At 35.8% G+C, this 15,341-nt stretch overlaps 1 protein-coding gene across 2 annotated transcripts in view; it reads left to right on the top strand.

The window, feature by feature from the left end:
* Positions 1-9,276, top strand: part of Syn1 (Syntrophin-like 1) — a 181,084-nt gene extending 171,808 nt beyond the window's left edge. For both annotated transcript variants that reach the window (XM_068393584.1, XM_068393583.1), the window contains exons 8-9: positions 296-486; positions 8,711-9,276. In XM_068393584.1, the coding sequence (XP_068249685.1) occupies positions 296-486; positions 8,711-8,803 (284 nt within the window). In that variant the 3' untranslated portion in view covers positions 8,804-9,276. The remainder of the gene's footprint in view (positions 1-295; positions 487-8,710) is intronic.
* The last annotated feature ends 6,065 nt before the right edge of the window (positions 9,277-15,341 follow it).

The raw sequence follows: 15,341 nt of genomic DNA, 5'->3' as shown, positions 1-15,341 counted from the left end.
TATGTTAAGTTATTCTGTATAGCAATTGCAACCTTATTTTAAGGTACATTACCCAGTGTAGAGTGTAAGTGCTGTATTTTGGGGTGAGGCTGTCAATTACTGTAATTGAAATCTCCATGTTTGCAATAATTGATGTTTTCAGGAGCCATGGTAACCAGACTCCATTTCTGCATTTAATTTTGATAAAACCTAGAGATAAAAATTATTACAGAATTATATCTATAATTTTATGTGATTTATAAATATTTTATATTTTCTTTCGCTATTTATTTAATTTCCATTTCAACTACTTAAGATTGTGAGTGGCGAGGGGTAGAAGCAAAGTTGGTCTTGCACCATGAAGATGGATTTACTTTGCTATCGACACACGACTCTGGAGGCAGCAGAGGCAGAGTGCTGTGGACACAACCTTTCCACAAGTTGATTATGAGTTCAGATGATGGTGCCCGCCTTATTTGGCTGAGATTTGATGGAGACATGGAAGTGGTAATGTAGATTTTATCTTGGTTATTGCAAATGATTGTTTCATCTTTTATGAAAATGTAGTTACGGTACTTATTTAGTTGTTTTGGGAAATTAATGATTAATGTCCATATTTTGCTACTACACACATTATTTCCTATTCATATCCTGAATTAAATTTGTATTAAATTACAGTTTGTTCTGGCATTATATACATACCTTATGCTCTTTACATAAGAGTGTTCTTTCAACGCTAGTTGAAAACCAGCCATTAAACCTTTTGCGAGGTGTAACTACCTTCCACTAGTTAGTAGAGGCAGGTAGTTGGGGTACCCCACTCACACCAGCACCAGTAAACAGCCATAACTTTTTATTTCAACTTGGTGGAGTACTGACATTGTCTGACTCCTCTGCTAAAACCAAAATAAAGATTTCTAATTTAACTGGCCTAAAAGCAAAATAATTTCCTTTCATTCTTTTTCTTTTCAAGTTTGATTGAATATGCCGGTTTGTCCTAGTAATGAAGGGCGCTGTTGCAGTACCTTCATATCCACTGAGGAAATGGATCCTCACGGTCTCTGCCCTGCGTGTAGGGGTCACTCTTGCATGTAGGAGTCTTTTTATCAGGTGTATCAGGAGTGGTCATCCTCCCAGTGGTGGAGGTTTAGTAGGCCACGAAAGAAGGCGGCGAAGAGGGATCGTTCGCCTTTGAGGTCAGCCTTGAAGAGGAAGAAACCTGGCATCGATCTCCATCGACTCAACCTCTCCATGATGACTCTGCTCATTTGACTTCACTCGGGAGTCAGACAAGAACGAGTGGTGCTCATGTGACTCACTCTCTCTCTGATGAAGCAGTTTATCTCCTGTGGCCTTTCTTGGAGCTTACAGGTTCCCCATGCAAGGGAAGGTTGCAAGAGGTCTTGCGGTTGCGAGCACAACCGGAGCAGACATCTTCTCAGGAGTTGATTCTAATCTTCCTCCATAATACTCCATTGGTCTAGGACCGAAAGAGATTCGTGCGTGTTAAACTGTCCCTGGCCCTGACACTCGCTCTGCTTTGGCGGGCGAGCGTGATCAGTTGCTGACAAGCACTCTTCAAGAGTAACTTGTTGGGGGTATCCCTTCGGGTGGGTGGGGACCCAGGGGCTAGCTTCGTCTATGTCCCAAGGGTGGTTCATGGAGTTGATCTTTTGGCTGGGGAGACAAAGTGAGGTGTCCAGAGGTCGGCCTCGAGGTGTTGGACAACCTCCCCTTTCGAGGGAGAGTTGTTCTCCACTAAGTGTTGGGTGATAATCCCTTACGAATTAAAGGTCCCCTTTACCAGCTTCTGTTTAGTCCCACAAGGGGATTTGCCGTCAGGGGGTAAAGGGGTTTACTGTCCTCCCGCCCGTAGGAGAGATGGCCTTCTCCTAAGTGGCCTCCCCCCCGGGGTTCCACCGAAGGGCGTTGGATTCTTCCATATCCTGCTCTAGTCCATCAGAGTACAGCTTTTCTGAGCTGGACGATGATAATGGGAGGCAATTGCCTGTGATCCCTCTCTCGTCATTAGGTCTGTAGGGCACAGCGTAGCACTATGCGCTATGCAACGCCAATGCTTCGCGCGGTTGCGCCTTCGTTTTCTCCTTCTCGCAACGAAGAACCTACTTCACTGTCTGTGACCAAGCACTCAGAAACTGCCTTTCCTTCTTCTCCCTTAGGGGAAAGGAAGACGGCGCTAGCGAGTGAACGCTCTGACCAACTTCTGGCAGACGAGTCTTGCACAGTGTTGTGCACCCTACCACCTAGCGAGGTGGGAGGGTGAGCTCGTCTGCTTGAAGAAGGCGAGTGCTCCACCTCTGCTACGTGCATTGCTCGTTTTAGTGAGTCTTCCCTTCTGAACTCACATGAGCAAGAGACATCTCCCAGAGCAAAGGAGAGTTCTACCTTGTTGGTGCTCTCTGCGCACATCACACAGGTAGAAGAATCCACTCAGGTACACTACATATCTGTGGGAGCTAAGAAGGGTGTACACTCGATCGTTATCAGCCCTCACCTCGCCAGCGCTCTCCTTATACAGTAGTCGGTCTGCTTTGCGAGAGGAACAGAGAGTTAACCTGCAAAGGAGGGTAGTTTTTCCTTCCCAGACTAATCGTTTGGAAAGACAGAATGATGGCACCCACTCCAATGGAGCGCTGCCCGCATCCACCAGCCTTAAGATCTCTCCTCTAGAACAAAAGATGCAGATCGCCTTTTTCTGCAAGTTCTGTCCTGTATAAGGAGGGTTAACAATCTTAGAGGAGCCAGATTAGGTCCCAGTAAAGGGCAAGGACTCAGTCCTAAACCTCTTCTTCAATACGCTGAGACCTACCTAAACTAATGTAGCCTTACCTTGATCGGGGGTGAGGGGGGCTTCAAGACGACAATGAAGAGGGCTTATGTCCAAGTGGCGGGAATATCACAGTCCCTCCTATCTGTGGATTCTTCTCGGTTACTTCCTCCTCCGTACATCCTGCAGAGGAAGTACTACGAGATGGTAGAGGACGATCCATCTTCTCTACTGTTAGATCCAGCAATCTTGGCTCTAACTCACAATTCTTCTTTAGTCAAACTAGAAACCTTGCCAGTGCATTTCTCTGCGGGAGATGCCGCCAACATGGAAAGGGTTGCAAGGTATTCCTTGCAATTTTTTTTCGTGGTTGGTTTACTGATTGGGGACTGTAGGTTACCTTGTGAACAAAGAAGATCTATCCATCCCTTAGAGGAAAGAAGTGTTGTTAGCCTTCCTCCTCTCTGGGGTGGCTAGGACTCTGAGTTCCTAGCTGAGAACATAGTCAACTGAGTTTGAAGTGCTGCGATGCAGTAGTCTCAAAATTCCAGAGGCAGGTACCAAAGAGGGAAGTGATGAGGTTACATAACACCCCATTGGATGATCTTCTCCAGCTAAGGCCCATGGTCCGAAGAATACCTCCCAGACAAAGCCGGCAGTACAGACTCGAGCCACCGGACAGCCCCTTTGACCTAGGGGCTCAAGGAGGTAGAAGAAATAGACGAGGATAAACCTGCTAGGGGAGGCGTTCCCCCCAACCAGTCCACCGATACGGGGGTGCCTGATGAGCAGATGGCAGAGGTGGATGGTGGATGCTTCACGGAGCCGACTCTCCATCGGACGATGTCAAGAGTCCTACGAGAGGGTTCCGTGAAGGAACAGGTCCTTTGGGCCGAGGTCCAGACCATGCTAAAGAAGAAGGCTCTCCAAGAGGTTGTGGATAGATCCCCAGGCTTCTACAGTAGGCTGAAGATCAGTTATCGATCTCTCGACCTTGAATGAGTTCGTTTATCAGACTTCCTTCAAGATGGTGACGCCACAGACGGCCAGACAGGCCGTCAGACCAGAGGACTTCATGATAGCGTTAGACCTCAGGGATGCGTATTTCAAGATGCCCATTTGTCCATCCTCAAGGAAGTACCTAAGCTTCACGTTGGGAGCAAAAATATACCAATTCAAGATGCTGTTTTTTTGCCTGTCCACAGAACCTCATGTGTTCAAGCTGATCTTAACCCTAGTGTCCACCTGGACAAAAAAAAAACGGCATTTTGCCGAGATCTGGGGATCATGGTAAATTATGAGTAGTCTCACTTGCAACCAACCCAAGACACTGTACAGTATTTAATCTGCTGAATTCCTGGATAAAGTCTTCAGCATACTTGATATGAGTGGAAGAAAAACTCCCTAGAAAGGGAGACAGCAAGTCTGCTAACCATTTTGATATATTATACATAAATGACCCTTTGCATAAGACAATTGTGTGCAAGGGAATACTGTCCTTGTGAGTTTTTGGGAGCCCCTAGAAATATGTCAATGAAGGGTTCATAACTTTGAACTTTTCCAAGACCTCTATGTCTTTATTGTTTCCGATTTTTCTTACTGATTTGAAAAATTCCGAAGCAATAGAGTTACGGGGGTCTTTCGTTAGTTTTTCATACGTATTGTCATTGTCTAAGAGCTGTTGAACTTTGCTGACATATTCCTCTTTATCGAGAATAACTATTTTGCCGTCTTTATCCGATTTGGTGATAATGATATTATCAGTTTTGCATAATGAAAAAATTGCTTTATGAAAACTTCTAAGAAGCGGATTTTTACTATTATGTTGTTCTAATGCATTCGATAAAATTCCTTTCAGACAAATTTCTTGTTCAAAATTATTTTTAGAGAAATGTTCATCAAAGGCCACCACATAATCAAAGTGACTTTTCCGTCTGGGTTTCATAGCAAAAGAGATACCTAGATTCATAGCTGTTTGCTGTGAGTGGACGGTTCGATAAATTCAAAACGTTATTTTCTAATCCTAAATTGTTCCTAGTACTATTTCGTATGAGTCTCTCTAATTTATTATGTAATTTCTCGGAGTGAGTCACATTACTATTAACAGCACCAGTCAGTACGTATGAGGAAAGATCTTTGCCACAGCAGACAAAGAGAGACCCCAAATTCGTTTGTATTCCTCCGGGTTATGTAGATTTCTTGATTTCCTGACTCAATTCCTTCTTCCAGAAATGTCCAGGAGGAATTAGGAAAGGAGTCCGATGTTGACGTCCAGCGTGTGAAGCCATACATTTTTGGTATAACTTGTTCCTGCAGACACTCTGCAAGTAACCATATCTGGATTTTCCTCCCGTGAAGTCTGTGCACTAGTCGTTCATAGCGTCTGAATTCATGCTTGATATTAGCATTCCAACTGAAGATATGGGAAAAGTGAAGGGATTCCATGATGGGCTAATATGTCTTACTTATAACTGTAATTGAACAGTTTAACATGTTTCTTCAAAAAGGCCCATAAAAGAAACAAAGGAAATGTAAATAAGTCACTATATTTCGACTAATACACATTGGCCCTCTTGAGGGTATAAAGTAAAAAGGAGGAATAAAGTAGTAAGTGATGTTTTATATAGTAAAGCAAAAGGGTGTTTCCAATTGTTCTAAGGTTGTTTTAAGTGCTGAAAGGATTAGCCAAATTTCATTACATACAGGTGCATCTTCATATTGTTCAGCCGCTCGGAGGATGTCCTGACCTCTGAATCATATCTGGTGGTTGGTCTCCGTAGATTATCATCTTTATGATCGGGTTGAGAAGAGCGTTGTCCACTGTATCAGCTTTTCATTGGCCTCCGGATAAGATCATTGTGTTTGATTGATTTAAGATGGCTGATTCGATTATAAATAAGATATATATATATATATATATATATATATATATATATATATATGTATCTATATATATATATATATATATGTGTGTGTATAATATATATAAATATATTTATATATAAAAATATGCATATATAAATATATATACATACATACATACACACTACCATCGTATCTTCAGTGACTTTTTCGGCCCATTATTCTGCCGACATCAGCAGCGGCAAAAGGCCATACTTTATTCACTACAGTCTATAATCTTTATTTCAATTTTATTTATGGTAGCAGTTGGAGAAGATGATAGAAGTTAATAGGTAGTGAAATGGCAAAATTAAATAATATATCAGCACTACTCCACTAAAATGGGGACAGTTTTTTGTTTTTGTAGCACTAAAAAGTGGGACAAACCTCACAAAATTGTAATAAAGCAGGACATTTTGCTAACTTTAAAGAAAGCAGGATAGACCTACGATTAAGTGTGGAGTTTAGCTCCAAATTTATGCTTACGTAGTCAATCACACTGCTAAATTCTTACACCCCAGCACAGATTTCCCTGGCTGTTAACTCTCAGGGTTAACAAGGTGACAGGGTGTCTTAAAAGCTCACGTGAAGCACACAGTAACACCGTGCGTCGGTCATCAGTTAGTTGATTTTTCGATGTCCACTCACCTAAGGGAGAGTCTCCACTAGAGATGTGCCGATACCACTTCGGAGGCCGATGCCGATGACCAATTTTTGTAGACCGATACCAATACCTGAGAAATAACTGATATCTGTACTAGCCGATACTTTAGAAATTCTTTCAAATGATCACAATAACAGTATAATATTGATTTGATGACTTGACTTTTCCCTCTTCAGTGTGTGCAATGCAGTGTGTTAGACATCATTAGGCCTATTCAGTTAACCGTACGGACCAAGAACTGTGTGGTATCTATTTGACATAAAACAGTTTTAAATTTTTTAGTTTTATTATATACATGTTAAACGATGGCTATGTCCATGGCAGTGACAGTCTTATCATAAATCTAATGCCTTCCCTTAAAGGATTTTTTCTTTTTTATTACTGAATATCACATTAGTCCAACCAGATCACTAAACCTAAAAAAAATAGCTTTTCATAAATAGTTATATGAATTATTTGCTTTTTTAGAATTTAGTCTTAAGTGTGAGGAACTACAATGGTAGCTTTTACTGAAAAAAATATATATGATAGGTTTTAGTTTCCGCTAAATCTCTGTGGATTTTTGCCTAATAGTGTTATATTCCACATATCACCCTTTGTCTTCTAGTTAATGTTTAGGTATAGGTGGGAGTGACATAGAAATTTAGATTGTATACTGAAATTCTTGTAGGGATTGTACAAAGAATCACCAGTACAGTACTGTAATACTAAACTGTTACACAACTAGCACAGGTGCAAAACTGAAATCATCAGTATGAAAAATTTTGTAGCCTTGATGTGAAATTATACTACTTTTACAAAAGTTTTATTCATATATATACATTAGAAGAATAAGATTATACGGAATTATTCCAAAATGTAATAATTAAGAAAAAGAAAAAAAAATTGCAAGACTATTTCACATCACTATACTCTGTCTACTTCAGCCTCGTTGTTTTGCCATGCGGTGTCTTAGTTGGTGGAAACATGTTTAATCTGAACACAAGGAAATCTTTGATGTTCGAACAACCCAAAATGCCAGTATTGGCAATTTAAGCTTATTTTTTCTTTATTGGCCAATACCAGATACTAATGGTGAAGGCCGATACCAATACTGGTGTCATGACAGTGGTCGATACCAATACTGATACTCACAAAAAAGGCTGTTACTACCGATACCGATACTATTGGCACATTTCTAATCTCCACTGTAAAGAGCATAATGGTTTGTATATAGTGTTAGAACATATTGCAAATCTGGAAATAATTCTTAATTTTCCTAACTATACTAACCTGGAGCTCTTTACTCATACTGGTCCTGCCATCACCTTCCCCCACGAAGTCCTGCTGCAATTGCTAAGGGATGTTCTGTTACTAGTGCGGGTGTGAGCAAAGTGGTTGGTCTATCTCCACCCTCCGCTAACCAGCGAAGGGTACTTATACCTTGCGTAAAAAGCCTAACAGCTAGTTTCACCTATCGCAAAAAAAATATCCTCTGTAAAGGGCTTCAGGTTTGTATAGTTCGGAAAAATGCACATTATTTCCAAATTTGTCATATATCCCTCTATTGCGAAAATATGGAGTACAGTATTTGAAATACATCCTCACTGAAAATGTCTGAATCTTCACCAATTTATTTTACCCAGCTATAAAATTTTTAAGGACCTGCAGTACTTTAGATAAGATATCATCATAAAGGAATAATTGAGAACCAACTCTTTTGGCCAATATTATTAAAATAGCGGCCTATATTATTGATGTATTATTGATGTAAATATGATTGAACTATTTGTTGATATTATAAATCATGTGAATATAAGGAAAGACTCCTTTTTCAGTAGTTAGATGAAAACTCCTTATGAATATAGTAGAGTGTACCATTGTGGAGATTTGATTGAGCTTTGCAAGGATATCATAGCTAAGGTTTGAAGGTATGGATTATTAAAGATACCAGAAAGTTATGAGACCTCTATTATAGGTTTTGTATATTTATTTGTTTACTTCATAAAGGGTAAAAGAAATTTGGAAAACTTCAAGTAAACTCTCAAACAGGTTTGGCAGGGTCAGACTACAATTATTGTATTGTTGCCTCATCTTTGCCATGTTTCAGTGAAGCCTTGACTTCAATAATAACAGTCAAATTTGTAATCTTCATTGATGCAGTCTCTGTTTTGTGATTCATACTTTTCATCCATTGCCTTTCAGCTCTTCCAATTCCTGTCTATCTCATAAAAGAACATATACATATGGCTGTAGGTTTGCCAGGCACCAGTCACCCTTTTAGATACTATTTCATGTGGAAATGATCAAATTCAGTTGGTTTGTACAGTATTTGTGTTATATCAAATGTACTTTTTTCCTCCCAAAATTACTGTCTAACACTGAGTATTTCTTTACAGGAGCTTGATTTGAAGACCAACCCAAAGCCCTTTGTCTTCATCCTGCATACATTTTTATCAGCGAAAGTACATCAGCAGTCTTTAACCTCCTGACGTAAGCCAGAACCCCCGATCCGTTCGAAGTCTTTAGGATCGGGTGATCAAAAGAAATCTGGTAGTATGGAACTGTTTTCAAAACCAAGATTGTTTAATCAAATCGACATAGCTAATGCGAAGGCCAATTTACGCACACAAGGGAAGCCGTCCGCACAGGTAGATGCAAATGTAGAAAATCATATGGCTGACGCTTGAGATGTCTAACGACGTTATGAATATGATTCTGTGAAAGGGGCAACTTTGACTTTGCTTCCAATTGTGAAAGGTCATTAAGATTTTCTAAAAAGAAAATTCTAAAGTATAGTATTACTTTTCAGTTGTGAAAAATACAGCTGTTCAAAGCCATGAAATTGAAAATAACTGGCTCTCTTACAAGGCAGCTTATACCTTTTTGTATTTTTAATCTTGCTGATCAATATTCTTCATAATGTCATGAATACCATCTATGACTTGAATACCTAACACTTAATCAGGTGTTATATATATATATATATATATATATATATATATATATATATATATATATATATATATATATATATACATATATATATATATATATATATATATATATATGTTTATATATGTGTATATATATATATATATATATATATATATATATATATATATATATATATATATATAAATATATATATATATATATATATATAAATATATATATATATATATATATATATATATATATATATATATATAATATATATATATATATATATATATATATATATATATATATGTATATATATATATATATATATATATATATATATATATATATATATATATATATATATATATATATATATATATATATATATATATATATATATATATAGTATGTTACAAATACAATAAGTGACTAATATGGTACATATGCTAGATTAATCCCACTCTTGTCATAACAATGGGATGAATTTTTTCTATTCAGTAACAGCTTTGTACCTTTTAAGACTCACCATATAAACACACTGACTTTTTCTTGTCTTGCCTCCCTATCCAGAACCTACCATGAGTTGCAGGTCGCATTTTTATTTGACTTGCCTCCTTTCAGGAGACGTTAGTTTCATAAGTTCCTAAACCATACCATTGTTAGATTACTGAAGTTTGAAGCAAAGATGCCTCTGCTTGGTTTGTTCTTTCATAATATTGCCAAACCCTGGAAATTTATTCAGGTTATCTTAGCCATCCTTGAAATAAATAAGCCTAACATTGGGATAATAGAGGGATAAAAACATTAAAGAACATGAAAGACATAGTTCCAATTTTATAGCAATACTGTACTGTATTGTCCTTTTGTGTGCTATTAGTTTTCCTAGTGAGTTGAGAAGTCCTTATAGATTTTTAGATTCAAATGACTGTACTACTTTGTGATAAGTCTTGGAAAACCAGTGAAATATACTTGTTAGAAAACAAGAGGAAGAAATAAAATGTTGCTGCCTAACTTTATTGGGTTATATTTTGCTGATGCCAGACCAAATTACAGGTTTTGGATATTAGCAGATTGTGGCAGGATAGTCATTTAAAGATTTTATTAATGTAGTCGTAAACATTTCCCTTCACTATGCTAAATTTGGAAACCCAAACCCCTACCCCTTCAAACATGGCCTTTTGGTTCAGCCTAACTTTACCATCATCATAGTTGTTGTATATACGAGTTGGTTAAGGTAGGAGTCGGCCTGATAATCCCATTAGGTTACTAATGTCTTATTGCACAATCAAAAGAAATGTGATTCCTAGGGAATTATAAGATAGGATGTTATTAGATTCTTATAAATTTATATGAAATTGTATATCATTTCAATCCATATTTTATTAGTAGAAAAAGGAAGCTTCAAAATATAGACCAAATATCAAAGAACCACGGTGCAGAGAATTGGAGCTATTTCAGTGGTCTGGTAAACATAATAACTGTCATAATATTTTTAAGGCAGTAGATCATTTGAAAAGTTAGATAATTACCCTGTTAATTTTTTTTTTTTATTATTTAACCCGACCTGTACACAAGTAATTTTATCATTTTAAATTTGAGTTGGTTTTTTAGTAACTAACTGGAACACTCCACTTATATCGGGAAATATTGAACCATTTTTAAGTTTTAATCAACGGTAGTTTTTTTATGCAACTTGTGGTATTCATAAAAAAAATTTATTTCATTTCTAATATGACTGCTAATTCAATATGCAAGGTTCAAGAGAAATCCCCATGAAAAGCATATTATTTTCATAAACACATAGGCCCTTCGTTGCATTTAGAACTCATGTAATAAGGTTTTTTTTAGATAGAGTAATTGTTTTTTTCATATCAAATTTCTTAATAAGTTGCCTTCTCTAATTCATTATTTACTTGTTACATTTATCATTGTATAGTACAGTTTAATATTATCATCTTACATGAACTGGTATCAGCATGTTATGTTCCGTTACGTATGATTAGGGTCATTTACTGTATATCTGGTATAGGACAGAACTGCGTTGAATATTAAATGTAAAGAATAAAACATGCATAATAATTTAAAGCCCCTTTCAATACATTTTACTGTACATGTAATTTTTTGAAATTACAAATATCTTGATTGGCTATAGTCAACTGTTGTTATTTCAATGAAAGTTTATCTTTAGGGTTTATATGACTGTTAGTTGGGTACTTTGAAGAGGAAAATGTCCAAGTACTGTTTTGGGATACTGATCTTTGCCATTAAAAAATATGATGTATATACTGAGTTGTACAATTATGTAGTCATTCATTTTACTTTAGTTGGTTGAAAAGAATATAGAGGTTCTCAAATATTAAGATAAGATATATGATGTGCAAAGGCTTGACAAAAGAATATAATTCTTTAGCTAGGGTATTTTTTTAAACAAAAATTATATAGAATAATTTGTTTTCTTTGAAACTGTAGTAGTCGTTTTGCATTGACGAAATTTTTTTATGGAAAATTTTGATGAACAACATACCTTTATCATTGTGTAATACAGTTTAGTATAAACATCTTACATAAACTGGTATCAGCATGTCATACTCCAGAGTATTGGGAAAAATTGGATTATGGTACTGTATCTTCAATCTTGTAGTTTTGTCATCATTACAAGGTTTTAAGTAATTTTTGAATAATTATTTTAATACCATCTTATCATCAGCCGTTTGTTAGAAGAATGAATTGAAGTTATGAACTTTTTATCGAAGGTAGTAATCAGTGAAAGGAAAGTCTAACAGGGTTCATAATGTTGTCCAGTTAAAATATAAGATTGCGTCCTTATAATTCAACCATTACTTTGTATCCGTACTGTATATTTTATGAGACAATTCCTGTTTTTCAGGCCAAACATTAGTTGAAGAAATCTTAATGCATTCTATGTATCATGATAGGTAACTTTTGGTATATTATAGGAATACTTACGGAAGCTTAGAAATTTGGTGTTGATTTTCCTAGTAATTAGTGCTGTGCATGATGGTGGTGAAATGTATGGTGCATCAGTAATGGTACCTTGTGGGTCTCTCAAATTCCAAAGCAGCTAGCGGGATAATAGGAGGCAGTATCTACTTTTCCTGGAACATCAAACATTATGAGCTGCCTAGATTCATTTTATCATTCAGTAATGATTGCCTTATTTATGTGTATGTAATCGACGCCTTTTTTTTTAAATATAAGATTGTGCTTTTTGTAAAGGGAAACTATTCCTCTTTCAATTCCCTCTCCATCCCACTTTATTCTTTGAATATTCCCATGCCATCCCTTTTAATACATTTAAAGATAACCCAAAGTTTATCTATGACATATCATGGTACTGTAATTCCTTTGCCTTATGTAGCCTTCTTATCATTTAATACATTTTAACTCCTGTCCAGCATTTACTGAGCATGGGTGATGTATTTGTATGTATTATACACATTTCCTTATATATTACAGAATAAGTATATTACTAAAATGTAAATGTATTGCTTGGTGTGTCGTAGTAAATTATTTACTCGGCATATTGATAATTATGAAGCATTCATTTTACTGATTTTATAGGCCCACTCTTTGCTGTAGTCTACATTCAAAAGAATTCTGAAGATTGCCAAAACTATAAATACTTTCAAGTTTAGTTTATCTACGTTTTTTCGGTCAACATTGAATAATTTCTGTATTCAAAGTATTCATCCCCTATTGGCCTATACCAAGCCTAAATAATATATAGCACATTGATCAGTATTCCCTTCACATGCAAGATAGTCAACAGTTGATGTACTATTCAGAGATCCGTCAATTGACAATAAACCATCCTATTGGTTGCTATAGTTTTTAAGGCAAGTTTTACTGCCCAAGTATTTTGCAGCAATTTGAAACTATGAAGGCAACTGGAAAATAAGTCTTTTCTTGTGTGTGGAGTATTTAGGTTATTAATGCAATATGTGCAGTTAGACAATGGTTTATAAAGAAACCAAAATGTTTTTTTATGTATCCACGTTGTGTATTCGGAAATTTAAATTGCCACTGGAATGAAGTTTTTTTTTATTTTTAGAATACTAGTACGTCCAACTCATTTTTCGCTGTATTAAGCATTGAAAAGAAATCTTTTTAACTGGTCACACCACAGTATCAGTACAATACTGTTTTTTGCTTCAAGTGTCAACATTTTCAGTAGAAACAGCAGCAGAGTTCAAGTTAATCTTGCTTACTTTTCCATAAGGTATTGTATCCATTATATATTTTACAGAAAGGTAAAATTTACTCCATACTCTTTCAAGTATAGGTTTCTAGCTCCCATGAATAACTGGGCAGTGAAAAGGGCATTCATGGATGCATCTTGTTGGTCCTAAAGGTATTTAGACAAAATCCCTCAGGTCTGTGATCTTGAGAGAGGAATTTTAACAAATAATTTCATTTCAAAGAAACTACTACGTCTTTTTGCTGGAACATCATAGGTTTTGTGTAAAGGAGTTTTTTTTTTTTAAATGAAGAGGTGATAATTGGAGATCGATAAAAATTTGATAACAGTGAGATAAACAAATTAGATTGGATAACACATCTATAGCATGTTAAAGGGTGTAAGCAAAGAAAATTTGTTACAGGGACATATTCTGTGAACAATATTGTATTGTCCTTTTGTTGAATATTTCATTAATAGGAAATTTAATACTTTTTATGTAAACATTAAATTAGTGAATGCAGGTGGCCTTATTATACATTTAATTTCTACACCAAGGAGGTTGGTGTATCCAATATCCAAGAGGCATATGCCATAACAAATGTATGAAGTTATGTAGGATATATTTATTTATTATGTTAATAGCTTCTTTACTAGAGTTAAATCACTAATTAAATTCTTGTTTATTTTTCACTTGCATTACACAGTTAATTTTCATCATTGTTCCTTTTCTATGACTATCTTGTACGATACTGTCCATGGGGTTTAATATTCAGAATAAGTTAACAAGAATCCCTAGAATTTAAGAAGAATTTTATCCAGCCTGGACTTTCATTATGCTAAGTGAATATTGTGATCATAATGATGTAAAAGAAAGTTAAAAATTAATAATAGTAATTGAGAATAGTTTGAGCTTAATGATTTCAAAATAAAACCAGGCATGGCCGAATGGTCAGTCTCAGGAAAGATTAGGAAAACTACTGTATTTTCTGCTTTATGTGACTGAATGAAGATGAAGGTTTATTTTTAGGCTGATCAGATTCTGTTTTTTATGATTTGACAATATTATATTTACGTCAGCAGTTATTTCAGTATTATTTTCTTACCTATATAAGGCCTTGTGAAAACCTAGTGTTGTAAAGGTAATTATCACTTAGGGGGTTTGCTTTTTTCACTCTAGTGTCCATAGGGGATAGATAGATTTGAAAATTTTGTTTCATATATGTTACAGTGCTCTCGAGTCAACACACATGACTCGTGCTTCATGAATTTGTTAAACCAAGATAAAGGTAATATAGCTTAAACATGTAATAAGATTTGAGAGCAATGTTTTGGACAATTGATTTTTTGCATACCTTGCCTTGTAGATTAATTAACATAAAAGAAAATAATTTTGTACTGATATTCTTACTGTATTGTGTTCCAGATTTAAATTCCCTTGAAATATACATTTTGATTTTGTAAAGTTTACATCCTGCATTCAAATGGAATGCCCTAAGGGATTACATTTTGTTAACATGTAAAATTAAATTGTCATTATACAGTGGAAATCCATGTCTCGGTTCTTGAACTATTATGAGGAAAATTCCTAATACTTATAGATATTTAGACAAATGTGAACCTAGTAAATCTTACACCACAAAAGTAAATTTCATTGATGTTTATAGCACTTTCAAGCAACAGGTAGAAATCAGTATATTTTAAGGTACTTGGTGTGCTGTTACCTCCCAGTAAAGTGTTATGGAATTGCATACTTTGTAGTTGTTTTTTTTTTTGTTTTTTTGTAAATATGGCACTGCGTAGGCATCTGATATATGCTAATAATGCACATGTGTTTGAGGCACCATTGACATGACCCTTTTTCCATGCACAACAACTTATTCTGT

This window comes from Palaemon carinicauda, chromosome 19 (genome assembly GCF_036898095.1).
Source record: "Palaemon carinicauda isolate YSFRI2023 chromosome 19, ASM3689809v2, whole genome shotgun sequence".
NCBI lineage: Eukaryota > Metazoa > Arthropoda > Malacostraca > Decapoda > Palaemonidae > Palaemon > Palaemon carinicauda.
Note: the sequence above shows the minus strand (reverse complement) of the source record. Positions and strands in the feature narration are given on the sequence as shown.